Raw genomic sequence first — 24,458 nt, forward strand, 5'->3', positions numbered from 1 at the left:
ATTTCAACACCAACAAACTTCGGGGAAAGCTCTGCAAACTGTTACTTTGTTTACTCTTCATCTTTCATTTTAATTACGCCGAGGATTTTTTAATGTTGTGTGTTGTTGTGCTGTCAATGAACAGCAAATTGTTATTGCGAATAGAACGTCTAATACTACCGAAATGTTTGCTTAAAATGTGTTATATATAAATTCCTATGCTTTTGCGAGGGCCCCAACAAGCTTCTTCTATTCGCTTCTGCCCCACGCCAGCTACTTTAGTTCTTTCTCACTCTTATTTGTCCTTGCTATCTCCGTTTCTAAGGTTCTTCTCCAGGTTCGTGATAGTCTGCCTCTGCGTCGGCTACAGTCGCATTGTAGTTTCGTTCGTCATAGCCCACAAGTTTTGGTTGGGTATGGTTTTGGGCCAGAAAAAGCGAAGTGCTGTGGCTGCAAGATTTCAAGTTTCGCAGCCGTACAATTGAGTTGATTTGACATTAGAGTTGAAAAGAGTTACAATACTGCAGGTGTCTTGAGTTACAAGAGCATAACCGGAAACGGGGAGACTGGTGGCACCCAAACTAATAAGATCTGAGCCATTAATGGCGATGGGACAACGCACAATCAATGAAGAGCAAAGGCTATGGAACTTAGGCTTGCACGACACTGTGGGGCTGTAGTTGGAAAATTCTACTGAAGTGACAATTTTTGTCCAGTTAAAAGTCGGGATTGTTTCTATTATCTTTTTGTTTATTTATCAATTCTATTGTTATTTAAGCTTTTAAAAATAAATAAATAAATTACTAATTTGCTTTTGAAGTTACAGATACACGTACGGTTGGGTTAGGATGTGCTGGCTGATTTGTAGATCAAAAAGATCTCACTTAGACCTCTAGGGTCATTGTGTTACCAGTGCTATGAATTTGTAAGCAAATTATTATTTTATGTAATTCTTACTGCACGTCTTTGCGTGTTTTAACAACCCGTTCAGCCCTTTGTCGGGAGTATCTTTCAACGATGAAAAATATTTTTATCTTAGGCACATTTTTCGAGCCCTACAAAGAACAGGGCAGTGGCAAAGTATTATATTGTTCATTTCCGCAGAGTTCATTCATTTTGGATCTGCATTGTTGAACACATTTCAAGTTAGTCCAAGGAGTCATAATTGCTTTACTAGCAGTTTGCAATCTAGCTATTTTTGTTGCGTCATAGATTTTAGCTTGAAATATACTACAGTAATTAGGGAGCCGTAGCCGAATGGGTTGGTGCGTGACTACCATTCCGCTTACGTAGTTTCGAGTCTCCATGCATGAGACACCAAAATGCTAGAAACAGTTTGTTCCTAATAGCTGTCGCCCCTCGGCAGGCAATGGAAAAAATCCGAGGGTATTTCTGTCATGAAAAAACTTTCATAAAAAATATCTGCCGTTCGGCAGATACTGTAGATCCGTCTATTTGTAGAACAACACGCACACCCCAAATAGGAGGAGGAGCTCGACCAAACAACTAACAGAAATGCACGCGACAAATCTTTATTTATTTTATTTTTAATGAGAGAGTCTGAAAGTCTCTTTGGAGATCAAATTGCAGACAAATGACAGCCACTCCTATACCTTCTGTCATTTTGGAAAAATCTGTAAAGAAATTGTTTGAATGGTATCTTCTGCCATCCATTTTGTGTTTAACTCTGCAATATCGATCGAAAGTTCGAATTGTGTGCGGTATAATCAATAAATTTCGCTTTTTTTTTGTTTCACTTATCAAAAATCATGACTTTCATTTTACACGAAATTTTACTTTACCTCAACCCCAATGGATATGAACAAAAATGAATAGATGTAGATGGTAAATTTAATTTTACTTTTTTCCAATATTTACACATTCTAAATTTAAACCGTTTGTATAGAAACTACATTTTATTAGCTAAAAGTTGTGCAGCTATCGATTCAGCATCATTTAATGTTAGCTTCGCAGTCAACTTCACTTTTTTATGGGAAGGCTCTTCAATGTCTTCCTCGCTATCACTTTCAGGTGTTTCTTTTGATTCATCTGTCTTTTGGTTTGAGTTGTACACTTTATCAGGATCTGGTAACCAGGATAAATCCACGTCATTATCGCTTTCACTATCCTCGAAATCGCTTTGGGAATTTTCGTCAACAAGTTTTTTCAACTTATCTTTTTGTTTCTTATGACGATTTTTAACAAGTTCTCTGAATCGTTCTTTATCAAATTTATCTTCTTCTGACAAAATTTTTCTTGCAACCTCAATATTTATTCCTCCAGCATTATTTTCATATTCCGTAGGCAGTTCAGATTGCAGTTGCTTTCTCTTATCAATTACAACATTGCCATCGTCATCGAAATTAATTTTTTCATTTGCTTGAATTTTTTTTCTTATCGCTTTTTTCGCCACAGCAGCTTTGGATAAGACTTTGCTTTTTTTAGGAAGATCTACAACAATATCATTTGTGTCATTTGCAAGTTCGTGATCAATTCGTTTAACTTTAAAGAAATCCTCATTATCAGAATCTTCTTGTATAAAACCGTTTGGCTCAGCCAAAGTTGTTGATATGGAAGAGGTTTTCTTTAATAGCCGCTCTAGAAAACGTACTCGCGGAGTAACAGCGAGTCCAAGTGATTTGGCGTAGCTTTCAAGATTTAATTTGAACACATCGAATATATCTTTGTTTCTCATAAGGAATATAGATTTAATATATGATACAAAGGCACGTTGCGCGGTTGCTTTCAGTTCTGTATTTTGTGCTAAAGCGGCTTCTATCTTCAATCTTGGTGAAAACAGTTTCTGTGGATCAATATGTATCTTTTGAATTTGTATATTTCGGCTTTGCAGCTCTTTTATCATGCCTGGCTCCTCGAAAGGTGTCAAGACAAGGAGACTTTCTCCACGCGCCTGGTTTCTCGCTGTTCTTCCAGCTCTATGTATATATTGTGTTGCGTCTTCTGGGCAATCCATTTGCACAACCCAATTTAGTGTTGGAAAATCCAAACCACGCGATGCAATATCGGTAGCAAATAATACAACATTGCTTTTGCGTGTAAAATCATTGTATATTGCAATTCTTCGATCTTGATGAAGAGTGCCGTACAGAGCCAGCAAACTGGTGCCAGGCCGAAGTTTACAAAATATTTCAAAGATATATTTCACCTGTTTACAACTGGAAAAAAATACAATAATCTTTTGCTTAAGGTGATTTTTTAAAAATGACCACAACATTGTAATTTTATCCTCCAATTCAATTACAACATAGTTTTGTTGTAATAATACCGGTATTATGTCCTCAGACTTAGTTTTTTCATTACCAATAAAAATTGGGTCACGTAAATTAAGTCGCAAAATATCTTTTACAGATTTAGTTTGGGTAGCAGAAAATAACAATGATTGGCGCTCTGTTGGGAAATTTTCAACAATGGAGTTAAGGGTCTCCTCAAATCCCATATCCAAACATCTGTCAGCCTCGTCCAATACCAAAACTTCAAGAGTACTTGCATTAAATAATGGATTTTCATCCATATGTTGCAGCAGTCTGCCAGGCGTACATATTAATATATTGCACTGATCCATTCTTCTTCGTTCAAACTTCAGGTTTTTCCCACCAATGATGAGTCCAGCAGAAAAATCATGGTATTTTCCAATCCGCTTCAATGTCTCGAATATTTGATACGCCAACTCGCGCGTTGGTGAAATAACAATCGCGCATACGCCATCGGTACGTGACCATTTGTTCACGTATAAATGTTCAATAACCTGAAAACTCATAATTGTAATTTAGATAAATTAATAAAAATTCATTTACATACGGGGATGAGGAAGGCCAGTGTTTTTCCACTTCCAGTTATCGCAGTTCCCATTACATCCTTTCCGAGTAATGCTGGCAATATACTTTTCCGCTGTATATCTGTTGGAACAATATATTTGGATTCCGACAATCCTTTTTGAGTCTTTTGAGAGAGCGGCATATCCATAAATTTTTTAATTTCAGTTTCAGTCGGCATCGAATCATACTTCTTTTTGAGTTCTTCGATTTCATTATTGTTGTTCTGGATATTACTAATTGCCTTATTTCCTTTTTTAGTTTTACTCTTCATTTTTAGTATTGTGTGGTATAAACAAAGTAAATAGTTCACGAGGACGTCCAATTACATGCGGTTATATATATAATAGCGATGGAAAACAACCACTGATATTATCGGACGATTGAATAGTTTTCACCTGGTATCGAGTTTCTATTTTACAGTGAGCTCACACTATACAATCGTTTAATAATTGTACGATATCAAGCAATTTGATAATTGCATAACGGAAACACAGGAAAATATAGGCACAAATACAATACATTGCAGGCGGAGGTGAGCTAGTTAATGAGCTTGTTGTACAGCTATTGCGTTGTTCGGCAGACAGTTTGAAGTAAAATCAAGAGTCATTGGGTGGTTTTCGTTAAAGCGACTACATCAAGTGCATTGTTCAAGAACGGGTTGCAAAGAGAAATGTGAAAATTGTAGTGAGGCACAAATATGGCCGAAATTATGGAGCACTAAAATTGGTGTCGTATTAATTGTATTTTAATTTAATAAGTTTTAAGTTTAATTTAAGGCAATAGGCCAATTTTTGGCCAAGTTTTAGCAAATGGTGAATAGATGAATCACCTGATATAAAATATATATATATATATATTGGCAACGCGGGAATAGAGCTGCCTTAAATTACATGTGTTTGTAAGGCAGTGAGTTATATCAGTGTAATGAGTAATAACCATACTCGCTAGCGGCGATATCTTACTCGATATCTTTCTTGTTGCTTTCGTATGCAAATTTTTCGCCAAGTTAGGTGATCATAGAGATAGCGATTAGGGAAATGGCGATTCGAAGAGGCCTATAGCCATACTCGCTAGCGGCGAATCTTACTTGATAAGTTTGTTGTTGCTTTCGCATGCAAATTTTTCGTCAAGTTAATCGAGCATAGGACAGCGAGCAGGGAAATGGCGAATAGAAGAGAACTAATGTATAATATATATATAATAATATAATATATACATATAAACTACATATATATAAATAATATATGCAAATGAACCTATAAATATTTCTTTAAGACCTTTGTACTAGTTTCGCATGCCCCAATTACAATACGGTCAATGAATTTTCTTGTGTGTATAGGTACATTTTCTTTAATATTTCTTTTCTTTCCTTCTTTTTACAATTATTTCTCTTTACGTAAGGCCGAAAGAATCTAAAATTCACAAGTTCTTAGGTTCAGCTAAGTTGTAACTAATTACTAACTTATATGTATTTAATTACTAACATATGTATATAATTGGCGTGTACACCCTTTTTGGGTGTTTAGCCGAGCTCCTCCTACTATTTTTAGCGTGCGTCTTGATGTTGTTCCACAAATGGGGGGATCTACAGTTTCAAGCCGACTCCGAACGGCAGATATTTTTTTTTATGAGGAGCTTTTTCATGGAGGAAATACACTCGGAGGTTTGCCATTGCCTGCCGAGGGGCAAACGCTATTAGAAAAAACTTTTTTTTCATTTTGGTCTTGCACCGAGATTCGAACTTACGTTCTCTCTGAATTCTGTATGGAGGTCACGCACCAACCCGTTCGGCTACGGCGGTCGCCGCAGTTACTAAGACAGTTTCCATGTAACAAGTTAAGGGAGAGTTAAGTTAAGTTACGTATATTCGGTTTGGATCTACTGAGCTCTTAACGTATACGTAAAATAGAGATACGGTCTTCGCATATCTTCGATTATATATTTTTTAAAAAGATATGTGTCCATGCAGAAATCGTTTTTGTGAAGAAGTTAACAGCTATAAAACAAAGCATTAACGTGTTGAGTAATCGTTGCCAATTTCCTAAGTTAAGTCGATACTAATTGAGTCTTAAGCCAAGCGGATTATATATTTTAATTTGCAGTTGGCATCTCTCATGAGCAAAATTTATTTTGACATCATATTGCACAAATTGGAAATTAGCTAATTGTGAAATGAATATGTGATTATTGCAGAACAAATAATAGCGTTGAATATAATTACTCAATCAATTGATAAACGAATATGTTTGTGGCGCAAATACAAGTCATACAAATCGGATGTGAAAAGTTTATATTGCAAAAACTAATTGCGGATATATATAAAGTAAACAAATAATTTTTTTTGCGGAAGAAGGTACTGATCAATTAATTGACTTGCAATATCAGCAAAATATGATATTTTATGTTAATATTCTTTCTATTCATATCTCTCTTGTTTGCAAAGTTGTTCGTACATAATTGTGTTGATGTAATGGCATGAAAACGTTATATACAAGTCCATATGCCAGACTTGCTACGACCTTATGAGTACTCTAAATACATGTATATACATATGTACATATGAAACTTGACCCTTCTACGTTGTAACACAGATCCAGTAACACCGGAACATACATGAAGACTTGTCAAAAGTATCTAATTAATATTAGTAGTTTCGCGCTTTGTTTATATTCTTCGTGATTATTTTCTTCGTTCAATGTTTTGATCATAGAAAATTTAGGATTTGGAAAAAAATTTTAATGTGTTTAAAATATTTTTTGAATTCTGTGCAATATTGAAATCAAAGTGGTTTTAATATTCTAAATACCATCTGGTCTATGCTATCGTAAAAAGGACTATCATTTCAACAGACTTCCACAAACATTTTTTTGTAGTTGCTGTTAAAACAACAACGAAATAATAAACTTAACGGTGAGAGGTTCACGGATTTTTAACTTTAATTGACAAATGACTGCCTTTGTGTTTTGATCATTGCCACTGAGGAGCTAGATAAACGGTGGATTGGAAATGTTTGAATTCAAATGAAAATCAAAGCATTTAAGAGAATCAAAATATCAGTTCGTTTATTGCGATAGTAGTCCCATTACATAATAGAGGTAGATTTACATATCTTGCGCAGAATTATGGGCGCACCAGCTTTGATTGACAGCGTATGTGATGGCATACCTGGTAAGCCTAACGAAATCGAAAAATCTTTCAATCCGTATTAAACGCTATCAGTCTGCATTAATTGCCTCCCATTTTAAAGTCAATGCTTTATTTAAATATATCTACATACTCGTAAATCTTCTGCAATAGGGGCGGAATTCGGTAATAATGAGATGATGCGAAGTCACAGACAATTGGGATTGATAGTGAGCTTTAGCATGTATAAACTCATTATTTCCCATTATCATCGTCTCATAATTGTTCATACGAACCTCAAGGCCTACGTTACGAATTCATGTCAGAATATCAATTGTTAGTTCAGCAACATTCCTAAAAACCTGTCTTAGTAGAAATTGATCGTCATTGCTTTTGATTCCATGTTCACTGGTATATTTGCATATGTAAATACATACATGTACATACAAACATACGCATGTTATTTTATCGTGTTATTTATTTTTATGTATTAGAAATGTTTAACAGCCTAATTACTTTTTGTATATATACTGTTAATTTTTGTACATATATTTATGTAACATATAGCCTCCACATGTAGACACACCGTTTACTGCGATGTGTGGCATAGAGCTAAGTTACGGACTATGGTCATGTAGAGCTATTAATCGTAATATGTAGTGATCTTCTCAAAATATCCTCGATATTGGAGTACTGTGGACAGGGGGGAGGGATTTTTGTCGAATTGTGGTGCAGCAACCCACTTCCAGCATAATCATCGTTTAGCTGATCAGCTTTGCGCATTAAACAATGAAGGCACCCTTAATAGTAAACTTTGTTTGTAATATTTTTGTTGGCGTACTCCGTTGCAAGATGTTGTGCATGGAGTATGCTTACTCTTCCAGACCGCAAACAACTGCGACATTGTTAACACTACTCTCTCACACTACACGTAACAATCACAGAACACAGGTGACATCACTAGCACATAATCATATTGCTGTTATCACCCGGATTTATATGCGACCAAGGACAGTCCCCTCAGCGCCATACCCCAAACTTTTATGGGAAATGCTTATGCTGTTACAACAACAACAACATTGCCACGACAACGACAACTAAAGGGTTTTCCAATAAGAGATGTTATTCCCATAAAAGATCAATGGTTTCGTTGCTTGTGTTGCACGTAGCGCCGTCTTGTTGAAAATAAACGTTGTCCAAATCAATACCATCCAATTCTGGTCATAAAAAATCGTTAATCATCTCTCGATAGCGCAATCCATTCACCGTAACTGTTGCTCCAGCTTCATTTTCGAAAAGATAAGGTCCAATGTCTCCGCCGGACTAAAAACCGCACCAAACACACGTTGAGGATTTTCAACAATAACTCTTGGATTTTCTGAGCCCCAGATCCGACAATTTTGCTTCATCACTCAAGATGATTTTCGATGAAATTCCGGATCATTTTCATGCATTTCAACGACCCACTCGGCAAAGACACGACGTTGTTGATCGGCCGGCTTGAGTTCTTGTGTTAACTGGACTTTATAAGCCTTAAGACCCAAATCTTTATGCAAAATACGTTGTGATGACGTTTGTGGAATGCCTAATTCCAAAGAACGACGAGGAATGGACACACCTGGGTTTTCTTCAACACTTCCGGCTACAGCAGTAATATTTACGACTGTTCTTAAGCGACGTGCACGGGTTTCATTCTTCACATCACTAACTTGTCGCAACAGATCGAATTTTTTCACCAATTTCTGTATTGCTGTCCGAAAAGGTGCTTCATGATGACCCAAAATGTTCGAATTTTACGAACCGTCTGTGCCAAATTTTCACCATTTTTATAGTGAATTTTAATAGATTCAATGCATTGTTTAAGCGTGTATCGTTCCATTTTTTAATGGCGTAGTTTCTACTTGTCAAATTTAAAAAAATGAATGCTTTAAAAGTGACATCCACCGAAATAGCTATTCAAAATAATACCTGTTATTGGAAACCCCTTTATAAAGTAACACATTAATATAAATTTGTAATTTTGATAGGTCTTCTTCAGTCTTGGAAAAATATAAATTCGTTGAGACCAAATATCTCTGGGTTAATAGTTGCGGTTGATTTTCTCATTCCCACATTATCTGAGATGCAACTTTGCGCAGCGTGGCGGCAACTGCTTGAATAGGCAGCGAAGTTATGTTAAAAGAATAAATACTATTGCTGTAGCTATACTTTGTATTAACTGTTATCGAGGACAATTGGTGGGTCCCGGCTGTTTGGAGCGGTTTGATAGATTGACAGGACATGCTTAAATGTGGTTTGCGTTTTGCGAGGGTTTCTTATTGGTGTTTACTTTATTTTGATACAGTTGCTCACACTTCAACTGTAATATTTGTCTCGGTACCACGTTAATAAGTTCCAATTTGTTCCCTCTGATATGCCCGGAAGATGATTTAGTTTCCAGCGTTCTTGGTTGATCTTAGGGTAGTGTTCTAGTAAAAACTATTTGACGAGTATTTTGTTGTTCTCCTTAATAGGGATTATATTCTTAAGGGGTACAATGTAGCCCTAATGAAGAATGCTTTGTCCGATCGTCTGTTATAGAGGCGGTTGGTCTCCGATGCAGGCATCCACGGGACATGCTTTCAAGAATTCGGCAATGGTGGCAGGACACGAGATATTTAAATGAAAAATTAAAGCCATAGGATACAAACCTTTTTAATGTAACAAATATGAAAATACAAATATTACGGACTATAAAAGGCAGAAAAAGTAATATATAATTAATCAATAATAATTATTATAGGATGATATCAAAATTTAGCATAATTTATATGGCTTCAACATTTTTAAGAGTAATAAAACACAAAGTAGTAGAATAAATGGAACTACTGGCTAAGTTTATTAGCTTACAAATTTCATGTTTCAAATAATTTCGTTTATATGACTACCTCGACTGCGTCTCATGAAGCTCAAATTTTCTACTACGCTTTCTTACTTCTAACGGCTTATTAAAGCGTCGAATGTTGGCTTCCAAATCGTAAATGATTATCTCCACAAAAAACCGCCTTAGAAATGCAAATCATATGATGGAGTCAGCCAGTAGACAGGCGCATTTCTTGAAATGAATCGGCAATTAAAAGTTCGTATAAGTAAAGTGACGGTTTTACTTGCTGTATGACATTCTGTATCGTCTTATTACAAATAGACTGAATTTTTCGGTATGCAGGAGGGTCAGGAGAGAGTTTTTGCGCACCGCTAATCAGCGGTCACTAAACATATTTATGAATTTTCTGATAGGGATCATGAAAATGTTAATGTTAATTTGTATTAAAATATGTTGCATATTTTCAGGCATAACCCTTTTTATCGAAGTTGATATAACAACAATTTATTAACAATGAATTTACACCACGATTTTAAAAAAATACCATACAAATTCATTAAATACTGATGTTTTACAAGGTGAAGTCCAAAATAAACAGGGCTGGCATCATAAAAATGTTTTTGATGGCGCCATCTTTTTAATGAAAGCTAAGTGGAAGCAAAGTTATTGCGTTTAAAGTGTCAGTATGTTTGTGCCATAGCTACAAAAATGAGTTTCGAACAAAGAGCTTATATATCAAATTTTATTTTCAAATCTGTAAAACGTTTACCCAAACATTTGAATTTATGAAACAAGTTTATGGCGATGATTGTCTATCTCGTGCCAGAGTTCAAGAGTGGTTTACACGTTTCAGAGATGGTTGTGAGGACATAAATGACAATGAACATACGGGAAATTGTTTGTAAATTGATCAAAAATGAACGGAAATCATCATAGAAATTCATATAATCGGAGTTGAATATTTCCAAAACATGAATTTATCGCATTTTTACTGATCATGTGGGCTTACGTTTTATTCCGCACAAGTTAACTGAGGACCAAAAATTGCTCAGAATTCAATATTCGAAAGACCTCATTAAAGAGGCAAGAAAATACGAGAACTTCCTTTACAACATTGTAACTGGTGATGAAACGTGGTGTTTCCAACATGAACCTGAAACTAAGCGTCAACATGCCGAATGGAAGGCCATAGACGAGCCACCACCCAAAAAACGTGTTTGGAGAAGTCTAAAATCAAGTCGATGCTCATTTGGTTTTACGATTCCACGGGACTTGTCCACAAGGAGTTCTTGGCAACGGGCCAAACCGTCAATGCATATTCTATCTTGGCGTTTAAAAGCGTTTGCTGTATCGCATTCGTGGAATTCGTCCTGAATACCACGAAGGGAGAAGCTGGCGCTAATTGCATGATAATGCACGATCTTATCTATCCACTCTTGGGACTGATTTTTTGACTAGAAATCGCATTTTAACCATCTATCACTCACCGTATTCGCCTGATATGGCTCCCTGTGACTTCTACCTATTCGGAAAATTGCATTTGGCCAAAGGAAACCGTTTTGCGTCCGTAGATTCTATCCAAAAGGCTTGCACCGACATCCTGAAGGACATTCCGGTCAGTGGCCTGAAACACTCTTTCGAAAAGCTTTTAAAGACGGGATTATTTTGAATAAATAAACTCCAAGTTATCAGAACAAAGCTCATGTCGTTTCTGTTTTAGCTCAGTCCTGTTTATTTTGGATTTCACCTTGTAATTCTCCTGCTTGCATCACGTATAGGAGGTACTCAATCATATATGCAGTCTTATGGGGACCTCGGAAGTCGATCCAAATAATTAACTTGGGCAGTAGGAGTGATTGTTACTAGATTTCTCCCATTTTTTGTATCGCCGATATCTCTCGTATGAGTAATTTTTGTACCTAGTTTCGTTAAAAGATATCTTTTTTTTATGCTTAAATTAAAATATGTAAAGGGTCCTTCAAAAGACGCGCCTATATGCTTTAAAACAAAATATGTACACATTTAGATTCTTTCAGGTTTCATTATTTTTATTCAAAATTCTTAACAATTATAAGTCAAAAATTATATAATTTAAATCAACACCATAAGCACGTCTACAGGCTGTAATACGAGAATTAAAATTTTCAAGTACTCGCACACAAATTATCGCATCGAGTTTAGCAATCTCAATCCGAATGTTGTATTCCAGCTTTGGAATCATTGTTGGCTTATTCACACAGACCTTACTTAAAAAAAAAAACACAGTCGGGCCAGCCAGTCCTTTTTCATTCTTAACAGAAGCAGTATCTTTTTCACCAACCTTTGAATTGTCGATTTATTCGGATTTTTATTTTCATAAAAAAAATCACGAATTTTACGGTATGTTGTTCTTAAAGATCGACCATTTTCATAATAAGTTTCAATAATTTTAAAATTGTACATCTGTCTACTTGACAAATGCCAAAGATGACATGAAAAAGGTACCGTCTAGAAATTATTCAATACTGACATCTAGGCGTCACTTTTGAAAGACCCTTCATTTAGAAATGTATAATATAGCTCCGATTTCATCCATTTTCGGAATTAAACATGCACACAAAATGTCATTATCTTAACACTCCTTTTTGGCAAACGACTTATGAAGAAAAAAGGTTTTTGTTTTTTCATTAAATGTTTCATGTTTACATTTGATATCGAACCCAAGTACAACCGCATGATAGTCACGCACAAATGATCTCTGCTACGGCGTTCAAGCTGAACAGAACTGTCAAAAATTATATTAAGTGATTTGACATACATAGGTAAGAAGAAGTTTTCGACAAACACAACTTTAAGGCGCAAATAATGAAGACAAACTGAGTGCCTCTCACTCTTAATTGGTTCAAGTGAACCAATAAATTTAGCACAGTTGAAGTTTTACTGCTGCGAAATATCGTAAGATGGAATAATATTATATTTTGATGCATGTTTATTTTGGAGCAAAGTACAGTTTCACTTGAATTATTAGAAAACCTTGGATTACTTGATGAAATACAGTTACTTTAATAACAATTTTTTTCCATGAAAATTATTGCCTCTAATCAAGTGAACCGGACTGTATGTACGTACCTTTGAACAATTAACATATTTTTATATAACTGATAGAAGAACGTTTATTCAAAATTTTCAAAACGTAGTAAGGTTGCCGTAGCAAGAAGCAGCCAGAAAGAAAGTATACAGGTATACGCATAGCCCATCTCCATTCTAGGTTTATTGAGGGAACTGCGTAGGATGAGGTATTGTGATGAGTATAATTGACGCGTACACCCTTTCTGGGTATTTGGCCGAGCTCCTCCTCCTATTTGTGGTGTGCGTCTTGATGTTGTTCCACAAATGGAGGGACCAACAGTTTCAAGCCGACTCTAAACGGCAGATATTTTTTATGAGGAGCTTTTCCATGGCAGAAATACACTCGGAGGTTTGCCATTGCCTGCCGAGGGGCGACCGCGATTAGAAAAAACTTTTTCTTCATTTTGGTTTTTCAACGAGATTCGAACCTACGTTCTCTCTGAATTCCGAATGGTAGTCACGCACCAACCCATTCGGCTACGGCGTATGATGAGTAGAGGACACAAAAAATCTGAAGACCGAAGTGCAAGCATCCTTTTTATTCTATTGCTATTTCTACAGTGTTTAGGTTAGGGCACATAAAACTTTTGCAGAAGTATTTTCTTCGCTTCCCCGACAGTTGGTCCTTACGGGAACGACCTGTGTTTGAATCTGGCCAAGGGCTGTCACTTCAGCAACGTTCCCTAAAAATTTGTGACGAATTTTCTATGCTGTTACAACAGCAACAGCAGAATTTTATTTTTAATAAAAATGCTAGTAGAGCATGTAGATTGCAAATTTTAAACATTTTAATTTGCAATATTTAGAAAAGCTTTCAATATTAAAAAATCAAAACGTGAACTTGTAGAGATAAATACATTGATATACCCCGATAAAGCTATCAAGTGACCATAAGCTTACACCACCAAATAGAGCTTTTACACTAAGTCTTGTTGTATCTTATTCAACCCCGGACGGTGTCAAGTTGTAAACATGCGCATTCGTCAAAGCATTCAATTCCCGTTTTGCAATTGTCCTACAGCAGACTTATCCACATTTTCCCATAAGAAGTGTTAATTTCAAAAATGAAAAATATAAAAATAAACCTTGATAAGTGCATTAAAACTACGAATATATAATAAGCAAAAACATTGTGCTTGTGCCAAAACCAAATTATAACTAATACAGGAACTTTGTTCGATTTTCCTTATTTGGTCAGTGCAAAATTACATAGCAAGCATAAGCATATCAGGCAATACATTCGAAGGGAAAAATCAATTGAGTAATTTGCAAATACTTCATTAACTTTAACCTTGTGAAAACTGATGTTAAGTTTTAAAACGGATCTGGCATAAAGGATTGAGATTAAATTGTTTCCAAATAATAAAATACGTTGCAGAGATAGTTTAAAGTTTTTTCCAATATGTTGCGAAACGTAAGTGTTTACTTTTTTCTAAATTTAAAAATGCATTTATACATAGATATTGACCAAACTATTTTTTTTATTATTTCTCTGGTACCAATCTGCGAGTGAGCTCTATGACTGTTTTTAGTACATACAAAACTATGCAAGTGCATACATACAAACCAGCAATATCTTATAGATAGCGATTGATTTTATTTCATTTCTTCAGATTATTTAGCAGTTAAATATTTAAAGTAAACGAGAATTATTAATACGCAACTATAATCGCGCTGATTGTCAATGTGCTAAAAATATGAGATAGTTTTATATGATAATTTTATGTTCAGATTCGTCGAAAAATATCCTATTGTATTTCTTTGTAAGTGCAGAAGCAGGTCGGTCGTATATAGAAATCTACCGCGGCATTACAAAGCTTTGTGCTACTTATACCTAAAATTTTCGAAGTTACAGTTATATGCATGTATGTATGTGCTTGCATATATATATTTGTAGGGATGTACATACAATGTTATTAGAAGTCTCTATCTCGTTATCAGCTCTGCAGTTGTGCAAAGGATTTAGCAAGGAATCTTTAAAATTAAGCGACTATGGAGAATAAATAATTTAGATTATGAAGAATTTTTCCCGCCAAAATAAAATTGTTATGTCTACATGGAGATTTAAACTACTTTATGGAAAACTATGAAATTATGTATGTTATGTAAAAAAATGTAGAAAAAGTGCAAATATATTAAAATCTGTGGCTTTTGAAAATAAAACCCCATCGACTTTAGCAGCTTTGAGTATCAGAGCAAAATTCACTATTATGTAAAGAAATTTTCCTTTGCTTTGTTTCATTGCTTCATTTGTTAGAAAGCGTTGAGTCGAATCTTATCATGTGTTTTGGAAGCAAAATTGTGAAACCTGATGGTGTAGGCGTAACGTGGAGTCGATGAAGCGACCGTTTTTAGCCACTTGTCACAATATGGTCGGTCGAAAGTACGGCTGATGACTGGCATTTAAGTGTTCTCTGCCAACCCCCAAAAAGGGTGATCTAGCAATCTGGGTCAAAAGCAAATACAACTGCGCATTTGAAGTATTGTGAAAGTGAATAAACTAAAATTACTTGTATAGTAAAAAATCAAAATATATTCACATAAAGGCATTTCATGTATTTACTACGATGTACGAGTATACATATACATACATATAGTTTAGTATACGCGAATGCGAAAGGTTGTCGTAGAAATTTCCGAAGAAAATATTGCTAGTCAGTTTATTACGTATATTGTGACGTACCAAATGATCGCGCTATCTGTTCAAATCTAACTTATCTTACAAATAAAAATCGATATTTGAAGTATGGACAAGGGCAAGGTTAAATGGAAAATATCCGTTAGGTGGCGCCGTAATCGAATTATTACTAAAACCCGTGTTTATGGTCCGATTTGGTTCATATTGGCAAACAGCCCACATCCGGGGCCCAGCCGGACATCGAGCACAAATGAAAGTATTGAACTGGTCACTACAAGTTCCGCGTCAATACGTGCGTAAGAGAGTAGCTGCTCTGGGAATTCTAAAAACTATTGTGCCTGAAATATTGAGGAAGATTATTTGACTTCACCCTTTTAAAATTCAAATCATACAAGCGCTTAGGTCTAACGGTTACAATGTGAGACGATGTTGGAGCGATTTCGTATGGTGGCACTGGCGTATGCTGAACGATTATTTTCTGCCAATCATTCAGTATACAAACATGGTTTCAGCAAGACGACGTCATGCCGCACACGACCAGAGAGACCAAGCAGATGATATCTTTCCTAACAAACTGATAAGCCTATCCGATCCTACCCTTATGGACTCTTTTCTGTGGGAGTATCTTAAAAGTAAAGTCTATGAAACAAACGCAGTGTATGAAACGTTCGCGTTACAAATAGTGTTTTCCAAAAATTTCAAACAGAAATTTTCAACTTCCCCTAAGCATAGTGCTTTGCAATTAATGCAAAGGTCGCAACAAAATGTATCTTAGTTAACTTTTGTTTTTCTTTGACGCTTCTTCAAAACAATAAACGTCCCGCATTTAATATTAAACATTTTGTGAAATGGATTCAAAGTGTGTTACTGGTGATATCATATCATGTAGTGATATCTTTAGTGCATTAAAAATGGTAAAATGTATCAATTTGACTGATTTCATTCCGTAATTTAGTTCTTTAAGGAAATGTTTTTTTCACTTTCAAGGTGTCCAGTTTCCGGTTCGCCTAGCTTTTACAATTATTATAATGTTTTCTTGTTCACTCCACGCGGGAGCATAGGGCCTCGACAAGACTCAGTCTTGCGTTGGTTTCGTTAATCTATTTTGCTTTCTGGCAGGGTAGGTGATTAGCCTGGCGCTAACAGTCCTAAGTAGTGGGAATGCCCACCTGTCGTTGCTTAGGAACAACACCTGCTTACTGCTTGAAGCGCGTCAGTGGCTTGTTGCTTGAAAGCGTCAATGTCAATTGTTAAATCGCAAGTTCAATCGTTAGAAGTGTGTGGAGTAAACCTAGGGATAAGATGTTTTGCTTTGCCCATGGGCGGCCTGCTTAAGTGTGAAAGGCAAAAAATATATGTAGTTTATCATCAAACGTTACGATGGAAGTATTATAAACGCCAATAAATGTTTTTAAAACAGTTAGATTTCAATTGACTATTCATAATGAATTTAAAATCGTAGTGAAATGGTTTCATTTAAATTGTCACAAATTTAAGTACGCTCATGAGCATGCAGTGAGATGAAAAATGGTTTTAGTTATGTGATTGAAAAGTCAATAAATATTTGTTGGGGCGTGAGGGCTAATAATGAATAATTCTGGAATGCTTTTAAATTCTAGTTATTGTTTTGTTGGTTGGAGTGGTGATTCATCCAGAATCCAACTAGCGCTTCCGCACCATTTTGTTGCCACATCCTCGTTGCCATCTTGTTTACCAGTTATTTACGGCATGACTATATCCAGTCTGTGCGGTGCAAGAACCTTATTAGGTTGTTGACATCTAAGCCAGACAGTTTTTCGAGACCCTCGAACAGCGGTTTGCCCAGGGTTAACATTTTGTCCTTCCATAGAGCAGGGCATTCACAGAGGAAGTGGAAGATTGTTTCCTTTTTCTCCGGTTGTTTACAACTGTGACAGTATGTATTGTGAGGGATATCCAATTTGGGTACTTGTTCTCCGATATACCAAAAGCCAGTTATGACTGCCGTTAGTCTCCAGGCGGCCATAACGTTCTGTTAATTTTGTATTTCGTCTGGTCTCTCCATCTACAATCCGCGATTCGGAGGTATTTTAGGGAAATTGTACTCTGGACTGCACCTAGTGAGAGCGTTATTCATGGCAGATCCCCCACTTGCCAGTTCATCTACTTTTTCGTTACCTTCAATATTCAGATGTCCCGGGACCCAGATTAAGGCAACATTATGATTTTCACTCAAGGTGGAAAGGCTATTACAACTTTGTTCCACCACCATAGAGGTTGTTGTAGCTGAATCCAGTGCCTGCAGCTTGGCTATCCGAAAGAATAGCGATATTGCCCTTAAAAGCGAAATCTGCGATTAGTAGCCTACAAGCTTCCCCAACTGCAACTACTTCCGCCTGGAAGACACTGCAGGCTTTAGGGAGACGCACAAATTTTTCAATTTTAAGTCTATGAGAATATATACCAGTTCCAACACCACAATCCATTTTAGAGCCATCGTATAGACTGTAGTGACAAAGTTGTTTAGTGAGAGTCCCTTATTCCATTCCTCCTTAGAGATAGAGAGTGGCAAAGTTCCTATTGAATGTTACCGTAGGGACGATCTAGTCAGTCCCTACCGGGGTTAACTGAGTTTGTCGCAATAATAGACTGGCATGACCATAAGTTTTTTCTTTCCAGCGGCCCGCTTCATTTAACCTTAATATTTTGTTACATTCATATATGTAATATTATTAGATGTAACAAAAATAAAGGAAATTTCGAATCCTGTACGTGTTATACCTTGGGCCATTGTCCCTTAAGGGAACTTGTTTCACCATTTATGGACTTTTTACTTATACACTTTGCCTTACGATTTACATAATTTGAAAGAAGCGAGCGTGTGCTGACTTTAAATTTTACGTATATTTATGCGCGAAGTTATCACGATCGAAATTCAACATAAGCATGATTATTTGTGATTAGAAAAGTTTTTAAAATGATAACAATAAAAAAAATACAAGAACTATACGCTTCGAGTAATAATTAAATTAAGAAAAAATACGTATTCCTTCATAGAATGGAAATTGATATGAATAAAACCAATGAGCTATTTAAATTTTGTTTGCAATATTTCTTATTTTCATTATATTCTACATATACTCTAATTACCCCATACAATTGAAGAACAACTGACTTAAGGGGAAAAATACATCATTTATACATTACATACATATTATAAATTTTTTATTACATTTTTATAATATTTTGTTTCTGTTTATTGTTTTTACTTGCAGAACTCGAAATTCAAACGGGTCGTTAAAGTTTCGAAGTAAAATTGCACTTACACGAAAATGAAAAAATTTACATTCAAGGGAGTCCTTGATGGTTTTCGACAAAGCGTGCAACCACAGGTGTACAGACAAGAAGTGGAAATACCGGAACATTTAAAGCCGGAACACTTTACGCTTAAGAGGGTAAATAAAATAAAATGTTTACTATTGTTCGTGTTGGTGTTGTTGTTGGTTTCTATGAAAGATCAAAAATATAATGAAATGTTGTAGCTGGCGTTTGTTTTATTTGGTAGCTGTGTTTGAATCTATCATAAGACACACGCGGCTATTACATTTTTTTAACATCAACTGTATTGCACCGTGCAACAGTGCTTCTCATACAGAAGAACCTCGGCGTATAGACTTACTACAACTATAAGAGCTCAGTTTTCAGTTTAGGATTCTTTAAAAGTATTTCCAATTTTTATCTAAGTTCCGGGGCTCGCAATTTTTTTAAATTTAATAATAAAAGTGTTTGATATAGACATGAAATGAGAGAAAAATGTGAAGAAAATTTAAGACTGTTAAAAATGCCCTATTTAGACACTATATATGCCGTAGAAGGTCTGTGTGTAATAGCTATTTTAACAGAGTGGTGCCATATGTTTATAAAGTAATTTATTAAAAAACATACAGAAGTACTGCAGCTTAGTACCAACGCAAATATTCTTAAAAATAATCTATAACAAAAACTATTTTTTTTTTAAGTGTTGCCACTTGAATTTTTACAAAATATTTTAGGTATTACATATAAAATTATATATATTTATTATATATCATATATAAAAAATGTAAAATGTTAAATATATATACACTTATTAAAGTAATCCAATAATATTTTTAAACGCTATTGATATATTTTAACCCTATAATTATAAAATTTAATTAGAGGTTAGGACAAGGGTATCAAATAAAAAATGTGTTTAAAACAAAATGATAAAAAAGAAAGAAATTTAATAAAATAAACAACAAATGAACTGTCAAATCCGTGAACGTACAACTCCACACTGAAAAATTCCTATTTCGGATATTGATTATACGGGAGCGTACGTCATTTCGCAGTTTTCAGGATTATGACAATCGATATCGTATCGTGGAACGTGCGCTCACAACATTGCATTCGAGTGCGTGCAAAAGCTGACAAATATTATGCAAAAGAAATACAGAACAAATTGAAGTTAACTGAAATTATTATAAAGAAATGAAAATTTTAAATAAATTTTGCTATTGTTGGACTACTTAAATACAGAACTTAAAGCTAACCGATTTGCAGAACGGTAGAAATTATTTCACAGACTGTTTCTCTTTTGGAACGAAAACATTCTTAAAATATGTAGTGAATTGTTTATGAATAAACTTAAAAAAATAAGTTATAAAATGCTTGGGTTGTGTGCAGTAATGCGGATCCCTCAGCTGCCTCCTTATTAATGTTTCTTATTCTTCGCTATTATATAATATACATATAGGTATATAATTGGCGCGTAAACCCTTTTTGGGTGTTTGGCCGAGCTCCTACTCCTATTTGTGGTGTGCGCCTTGATGTTATTCTACAAATGGAGGGATCTACAGTTTTAAACCGATTCCGAACGGCAGATATTTTTATGAGGAGCGTTTTCTTAGAAGAAATACACTCGGAGGTTTGCCATTGCCTGCCGAGGGCCGACCGCTATTAGAAAATTGTTTTTCTTTAATTTTGGGGTTTCACCGAGATTTGAACCTACGTTCTCTCTGTGAATTCCGAATAGTAGTCACGCACCGACCCATTCGGCTACGGCGGCCGCCAACGATTCTCGCTATTCTTCGCTATTACTTGAACTAAAAAAGAAAATAATCGGCACATGTTAATAGGACTATGAATAAGTTCGTTTCGGTTTTACAACAGATGGCGTAACTTGATTATTATTCCATCGATCCACATTTCCAAACATTCATTGGAGAGCTACTGTCGTAAGGCACAAACGTCAGTATAAGTTTTTTATTTGAAGCGTAAACAACAATATTTTTACCACACTTGAAAATGTCGAATTTCGTGCCAAATAATGTGTTTTTGCGGGGAATTCTTCTTCATTATTTTAATATGAAGAAAAAAGCAGCCGAAAGTCATCGTATCTTGGTGGAAGTTTATGGTGAGCATGCTCTATCTGAGCGAACGTGCCAGAAGTGGTTTGCACGCTTTAAAAGTGGTGATTTTGGCTTGGAAGACGAAGAACGCGAGGGTGCGCCGCCAAAGTTCATGGATACCGAATTGGAGGAATTGCTCGATCAAGATCCGGCTCAAACGCAAGAAGAGGTTGCAAAAACTTTGGGAGTTGATCAATCAACCATTTCCAAACGTTTAAAAGCCATGGGAATGATCCGAAAGGTAGGCCATTGGGTGCCGTATGAATTGAAGCCAAGAGACGTTGAACGCCGTTTTATGGCATGCGAACAACTGCTTCAACGGCACAAAAGAAAGGGTTTTTTGCATCGAATTGTGACTGGCGATGAAAAGTGGGTCCATTACGACAATCCAAAACGTCGGGCAACGTATGGATACCCTGGCCATGCTTCAACATCGACGTCGGCGCAGAATATTCATGGCCTGAAGGTTATGCTGTGTATCTGGTGGGACCAGCTGGGTGTTGTGTATTATGAGCTACTGAAACCGAATGAAACGATTACGGGGGATGTCTACCGACGACAATTGATGCGTTTGAGCCGAGCACTGCGAGAAAAACGGCCGCAATACGCCGATAGACACGACAAAGTTATTTTGCAACATGACAATGCTCGGCCACATGTTGCACAAGTGGTCAAAACATACTTAGAAACGCTCAAATGGGATGTCCTACCCCACCCGCCGTATAGTCCAGACCTTGCGCCATCCGATTACTATCTCTTCCGATCGATGCAACATGGCCTGGCTGACCAGCACTTCCGTAATTACGATGAAGTCAAAAAATGGATCGATTCGTGGATTGCGGCAAAACCGACCGAATTTTTCACAAAGGGAATCCGTGAATTGCCAGAAAGATGGGAAAAAGTAGTAGTAAGCGATGGACAATATTTTGAATATTAAATTTGTAACCATTTTACGTCAATAAAGTTTCAAATTTCGAAAAAAAACCGCACGAACTTATTCATAGTCCTATTAGTTTGTGCATAATTCGAGTAATCTTAAACATTATTGTGAATTAAAAATTTCATTCAAAGGGCAGTAGAATTGAAAACCATTGTGAATTGAAAAGACATTACCATCCGTTTGCATTCGTATGCCATCATCCCACTCAGATAATACGACTGACATATCACGTAATTGTTTTTTGTACGATTGCCGATACCTTCACGAATTTGACGGTTCGAGCCCAGTATTTTTTTGCCGTTCCACATACATTAAGTATTTAATTTTATACATAACCGAAGCCTCGAGCACCGTATAGTTACTTTACAAGTAAGTTAAAAGGTGGCGCAAAATTAATCATCCCATTTTGTTTTTGAACCATTTTTTTACTAGTTTTAAGTGATGAAAACTTTTATTTTTATCTTTAAGCGCTCTATTGCTTGTCTGTTTGTATACTGCAACTGTCTATTTCACAAGTGTCAAAGATGATTGACGCACGATGCCATTTGCAAAATTATTAATCTTCCGATAGGGTGATTCATTTTGCGCCACCATTTACAATCATTCTGTTTAAAACATTATAACACTTTCTTTTAATTTTTTTTCTTAAAATTGAATGATAAATATTTAAATTGAAATTTTACACATCTTTTACAATTTTTAATTGTGAGGATCTTTGCGGACTTCCTCATAGTCTGATGCATGCAGTATATTTTCCAAGCATTTTAAGTAAATCGCCTCCAAGAAGCGAGTGCAAACAAAAAAAAAATTTAAATAATTCAATAAGATCCAAAATTTATGCGATTAATATTTTTGTATGTGCTTATGACTATGATTAGCTAAAACAGTATAGAATGAAAATTGCGTTTTTAAAGGAACATGCTAAGGATTTTTATTTTTATTTATTTATTTGTTAGAAGAAACAATTCTGCAATAAAACTCTAAAATGTTCTTAAATCTAAATCTAAAATATAATATAAAAATACTGCATACATATTGTGTGATTTTCAGCAACAGTCAATATAGTAAGTAGGTAATATCGCGTATTTGCTAGAATAAAGTCAAATCCCAAAGAGCAAAAGTGAAAGTCTGGTTTCAATTTTTCAACTCACTATGCCACTCTAATTAAACATGATAGTGTTGAAAGATGCGGCTTTCATTTTCTTAATTTTTATTGTACTAAAAGTATTTGTTTTTGGATTATGACACTACTCACGTAGCAAACGAGTGATATAATAAACCATTCACATTAAAGATGATGGCATAGACATTTAACTTGCCCATGCAATCAATACTGTCGACAGACATAAACGATTCAGACGGCGACAACGGTGCCCCAACAAGTGGTCCAACAAATTCATATGATGAGGCTCGGAATCAAATTATCTATTGGCAAAAATTTATAAGGGATGACTGTGGTATTTCAACACTTTTTTTGAATAATTTTTATTTACATACATATGTATTTATGTAAATCCGAAGTATATCCACGCAAAGAAGTATATGTACGTATATACATATACAAGTGTAAATACAAGTATACAGTTGTACGTTGTGTGTACGTACATATGTGTGCGGCACGACGCCTTCTTTCCATTCTTTGTGTGTGGGTGCAGTTAGTGTTTATGAGCTTTGAAGAACATAATATGTATACACATAAGTATAAATGTCATACACTATATATAAATGTGATAAAGGCTTTAATTTCAATGAAAATGAAACGAAATAAATATATTTTAGACATTTCGACACGGATTTCCTTACTGTCCAACTGCGTTCGCCTTTGATCCCGTGCAGAGACTCCTAGTGATTGGAGATAAATCTGGGTTTATAAGAATGTATGCAAATTTAAGATATTACTCTTCAAGATGTTGTTACTAACCAGTTATTTATCAGACTTGGACGGCCTGGTGTAGATGCTCAAGCAAAGCACGAAGGCGAGTCAGAGTGTGCTGTCATACTTACGGAATTTCTAATCAATGAAGGTGCACTTGTAACAGTAACAGCGGATGACACATTGCACTTGTGGAGTATACGACAGAAGACGCCGCAAGTAGTTCAGAGTCTCAAATTTCAAAGAGAGAGGTTTGCCTACCAATTTATGTCATACTTGTAGAAATTTTAGTGTTCTTCTTGATTTTTAACAATCTAATTTATTTAAAGGGTAACATGTATTCACCTACCTGTTGGAAGCAAATGGCTATATGTTGGAACAGAAAAGGGTAACATTCATGTGGTACACGTGGAAACGTTTACGCTTAGTGGCTACATAATCAACTGGAACAAGGCTATTGAAGTGTAAGGCCATTAAAATCATATGTAATTTTTATCAATCAATGCATATAATCACAAATGCGCATTTAACGGAATTAGCTTATTCTCTAATGGGAAGGAATACTAAAGCCAAGAAACTAAAACCAAAGGATTGCCAAATTATGAATCTCAAAAGGCTGTAAAAGTTCCTTAGCAAAATTTGTTTTTAGATTCCGTTGCTCAGTAGAACAAAAATGAAATAAATAAA

At 35.6% G+C, this 24,458-nt stretch overlaps 2 protein-coding genes across 5 annotated transcripts in view; one reads left to right on the forward strand and one right to left on the reverse strand.

Annotated features, from left to right (window-relative positions):
- Nucleotides 1-1,812: 1,812 nt before the first annotated feature.
- Nucleotides 1,813-4,176, reverse strand: LOC128858116 (probable ATP-dependent RNA helicase DDX10). The gene is made up of 2 exons (XM_054094106.1): nucleotides 3,799-4,176; nucleotides 1,813-3,745 (listed from the first exon to the last, which is right to left on the reverse strand). Exons 1-2 carry the CDS (start codon nucleotides 4,084-4,086, stop codon nucleotides 1,889-1,891), a joined length of 2,145 nt encoding a protein of 714 aa, XP_053950081.1. The 5' UTR covers nucleotides 4,087-4,176; the 3' UTR covers nucleotides 1,813-1,888.
- A 1,757-nt stretch (nucleotides 4,177-5,933) lies between these two features.
- LOC128858125 (syntaxin-binding protein 5) overlaps nucleotides 5,934-24,458 on the forward strand; it is a 75,169-nt gene continuing 56,644 nt past the window's right edge. For 2 of the 4 annotated variants that reach the window (XM_054094119.1, XM_054094121.1), the window contains exons 1-5: nucleotides 5,934-6,168; nucleotides 18,802-18,981; nucleotides 23,678-23,775; nucleotides 23,834-24,022; nucleotides 24,101-24,235. In XM_054094119.1, the coding sequence (XP_053950094.1) occupies nucleotides 18,859-18,981; nucleotides 23,678-23,775; nucleotides 23,834-24,022; nucleotides 24,101-24,235 (545 nt within the window). In that variant the 5' untranslated portion in view covers nucleotides 5,934-6,168; nucleotides 18,802-18,858. Of the gene's footprint in view, nucleotides 6,169-13,934; nucleotides 14,324-18,801; nucleotides 18,982-23,677; nucleotides 23,776-23,833; nucleotides 24,023-24,100; nucleotides 24,236-24,458 lie in introns of those variants that run through there. The other 2 variants (XM_054094122.1, XM_054094120.1) reach the window with 2 other exon arrangements.

The sequence above is a fragment of the Anastrepha ludens genome, chromosome 3, assembly GCF_028408465.1.
Source record: "Anastrepha ludens isolate Willacy chromosome 3, idAnaLude1.1, whole genome shotgun sequence".
NCBI lineage: Eukaryota > Metazoa > Arthropoda > Insecta > Diptera > Tephritidae > Anastrepha > Anastrepha ludens.